General features: G+C 53.6%; 1 protein-coding gene across 1 annotated transcript; it reads left to right on the top strand.

Annotated features, from left to right (window-relative positions):
- Positions 1 to 993: 993 nt before the first annotated feature.
- On the top strand, positions 994 to 1975 carry LOC123513439 (protein NYNRIN-like). The gene is made up of 2 exons (XM_045270596.1): positions 994 to 1587; positions 1670 to 1975. The coding sequence occupies exons 1-2, from the start codon at positions 994 to 996 to the stop codon at positions 1973 to 1975; spliced, it is 900 nt and encodes a 299-aa protein (XP_045126531.1).
- Positions 1976 to 3347: the final 1372 nt, after the last annotated feature.

Raw genomic sequence — 3347 nt, forward strand, 5'->3', positions numbered from 1 at the left:
CCCGGATCCAACGAAACCATACGTGTTGGATTGTGATGCGAGTGCTGAGGGAGTAGGAGCCGTCTTGTCCCAGGAGAAAGACGGACAAGAGTGGGTCGTCTCCTACTTCAGCAGGAAGTTCTCAGCCCCCGAAAGGAACTATTGCGTCACTCGTAAGGAGTTGTTGGCAGTGATCCTGGCCATTGATCACTTCCATCCTTACTTGTACGGGGCCAGATTCAAGATCAGGACAGACCATGCTGCTCTGAGGTGGCTGAAAACCCTCAGAAACCCGGAGGGGCAGCTGGCCAGGTGGATTGGCAAGCTGGAGCAGCATGACTACAATATCGAATACCGGCCTGGAAAAATGCATAGCAATGCTGACAGTCTGAGTCGCCGTCCTTGCGACAGAGACTGCAAGCATTGTAGACGCCACGAGACTGAGCCTGTGTGCGTGAAGGCTGCCGGTCTTGTCAGTGACCCTGAGTGGGGAGAGGACCTCAAACAGGCCCAGCGACAGGACGCTGATATCGGGCCCTTAGTGACACTGCGGGAAGAAGGTGAAGAAAACCCGCCATGGGAAAGCGTGGCCCCGCTAAGCCCTGCCGCCAAGGCGTTGTGGCAGCAATGGGCAGTGTTGCGAGTGAGTGACGGTGTGCTGCAACGGCGGTGGGAGTCATGTGACGGCGGTGTGGCCTTCTGGCAAACAATTGTCCCTGTGAACATGAGGGAAGCCTTAGTGCGCGAGGCTCACGGTGGAAATGCAAGTGGTCACTTCGGTGTGAGGAAAACGCTAGGGCGGTTGAAGCAGCGGGTTTATTGGGTAGGCATGCGGAAGGACGTTAGTGAATGGTGCAAAGTGTGTGACGTGTGCTGTGGGAAGATGGGCCCCGGGAGAAAGACAGTTGCTCCCTTACAGGTGTATCAGGTTGGGGCACCTATGGAGAGGGTGGCAGTGGACATCCTGGGTCCGTTCCTCAGACACTGAGAGGTAACCGCTTTGTGTGTGTGACCATGGACTACTTCACTAAATGGCCGGAAGCGTATCCGCTGCCTAACCATGAGGCTGCCACCGTGGCAGGTGTGTTAGTGGACGAGTTCTTCGCCCGGTTTGGCGTGCCGCACGAGCTGCACTCTGACCAGGGCAGGGAGTTTGAGTCGGCAGTATTCCGGGAGTGCTGCCAGTTGCTGGGCGTCAAGAAAACTCGTACTACACCCCTGCGGCCGCAGTCGGATGGCATGGTGGAACGCTACAACCGCACGCTGGGGCAGGAGTTGGCCAAATACTGCCAGGAAGGGCAGGAGGACTGGGACTTAAAAATTCCCCTGCTTCTCTTGGCCTACCGGTCAGCCGAGCATGAGGTGACCGGTTACACGCCAGCCCGGCTGATGTGTGGGCGGGAGCTCCGGCTACCAGTGGACCTCGTGACTGGCAGGCCGCCGGACGAAGACCTGCCCACTACCGTCACCCAGTACGCTACAGCCCTACAGGACCGTCTCCGGGAGGTGCACCATCAGGTGAGGGGTAACCTGAAGGTGTCCGGTGAGGCGATGAAGGACCGGTACGACCGCCGGGCAACGGCACCACCCTTTAGCGAGGGAGACCAGGTGTGGCTGCACAACCCTCGGCGTAGGAAAGGATTGTCCCCTAAGCTCCAGAGCCCCTGGGAGGCCATACGTGGTGGAGAAGGTCATCTCGGACGTCACCTTCAGGATACGCCAAGGGCCAAGGAAGCGGGCGCTGGTGGTGCACGCTGACAGGCTCTGGGGTTACCATGGCCCTGGAAACTTCTCCTGGGGAGAGCGAGCTGCTCTCCTGACCAGTGACGAAGAGGAGGACGAGGACGGGGGCCTTGGGGACGAGGAGCCCCTGGTGATGGAGGATGACGGAGACCTGGACCTGAGAGAGCCTGAGCCGCTGGTGATGGAGGAAGGTGGAGCGGATGAGTTGTGTCCCTTGGAGGAGCACTGGCGGATGTTGACGCTGGACCTGTAGTAGGGAGACCCAGACGGGAGCGACATCCACCCAAATGGAGTGAGGATTATGTTCTTTGTTGATTTTTTTGATATACCTAAAAGTGAAGTATTATTTTCTTGTTTTTGGGGGTGTATCTGTAACCTAAAAGGAATAGAGAAAGTTGGGGAGCGAGGGCGCTCAGTCTCTTTACAGGAGGGGGTAGTGTTACGAGAAGATCAAGATCAAGCGGAAGTGGAAGATGACGTCACCTCGCCGGCCGCCTATCCTGGGGCTCGGGAGTATCACGTGACATGTAGCAGCCCTGGGATTGGTGGCGGAACAGTTTGGGAGACAGGGAGAGCTCTGGTAAAGAAGAAGCCCACGCGTCGCCGAGACTGCCTCCTGTACTTGTGTGTGCTTTTGTAAGCTGGAGCGAGGCGTCAAGAAGCCTTCCGAGGGCCGACAAGAGGCCCGGGGTGCCAAGCTTCAGCGTAGGACTACTGTGTAGTGTGGGAAACGGAGAATAGAGGGCCAGAAGCCGACAAGACAGTGTGTTTTACTACCCGCCTTCTGAGGGGAGCCAGGGGAGAACACAGGGAGCGCCGCAGAGTAAGTTTACCGTCACGTACGCAGGAAGCACCGGACCCTAAAAGTGTAAGGGTGACGGCCCACGGGGTGGTGAAGTTACAGTATTGTTTGTTGGCAGACAAAGGTTTAGTTGCCATACACAACAACAAGTTTTGAAAGAGTATTCCAGACATGATGCATGTACGAGTACATGTATTGTCCAGAGGGAAGCGGCAGTTTTACCAATGTAAAAGATTGGAATGCTTTGCTTTCCAATCTTTCACATAATAATAATAATAATAATAATAATAATAATAATAATAATAATAATAATAATAATAATAATAATAATAATAATAATAATAACAATAACAATAAAACAAAACTCAAAAGCGCCACATAACAAAAATTAACGCCAACTTTTTTTTTTTTTTCACTCTCCCCCGGTGTAGTGTAGTGGAGTTTTCCCGATCCGGTTTCCAGCCTTGCTCTAGAAGCATGAGCGGCGCAGGTGTGGCTACGATACTATTAGGTGATCCGTTTCCGCGCCACCCCCACCAAACAGGTCTCCCTTCCTGACACTCATACACTCCCTCGTCCCCAGCAACTCACCACCTCTTGTTGTATCGTACTCTGAAAAGTCTCTGATACCTCGCTACGTCACACCAGACTCAAACCGTTAGCACAAACGGCGATAAACACGGGGGCTACGTGCCATATCCACATTTATCATCGCAGTATTCGCATATACATTATATAACATTTCTTTCACTATTTTAGATGCCCATGTCACTAATACTTCGCCCATTCATCATCAAACGTTATTCATGATGTACAAATACGT

Source organism: Portunus trituberculatus, chromosome 36, assembly GCF_017591435.1.
Source record: "Portunus trituberculatus isolate SZX2019 chromosome 36, ASM1759143v1, whole genome shotgun sequence".
Lineage (NCBI taxonomy): Eukaryota > Metazoa > Arthropoda > Malacostraca > Decapoda > Portunidae > Portunus > Portunus trituberculatus.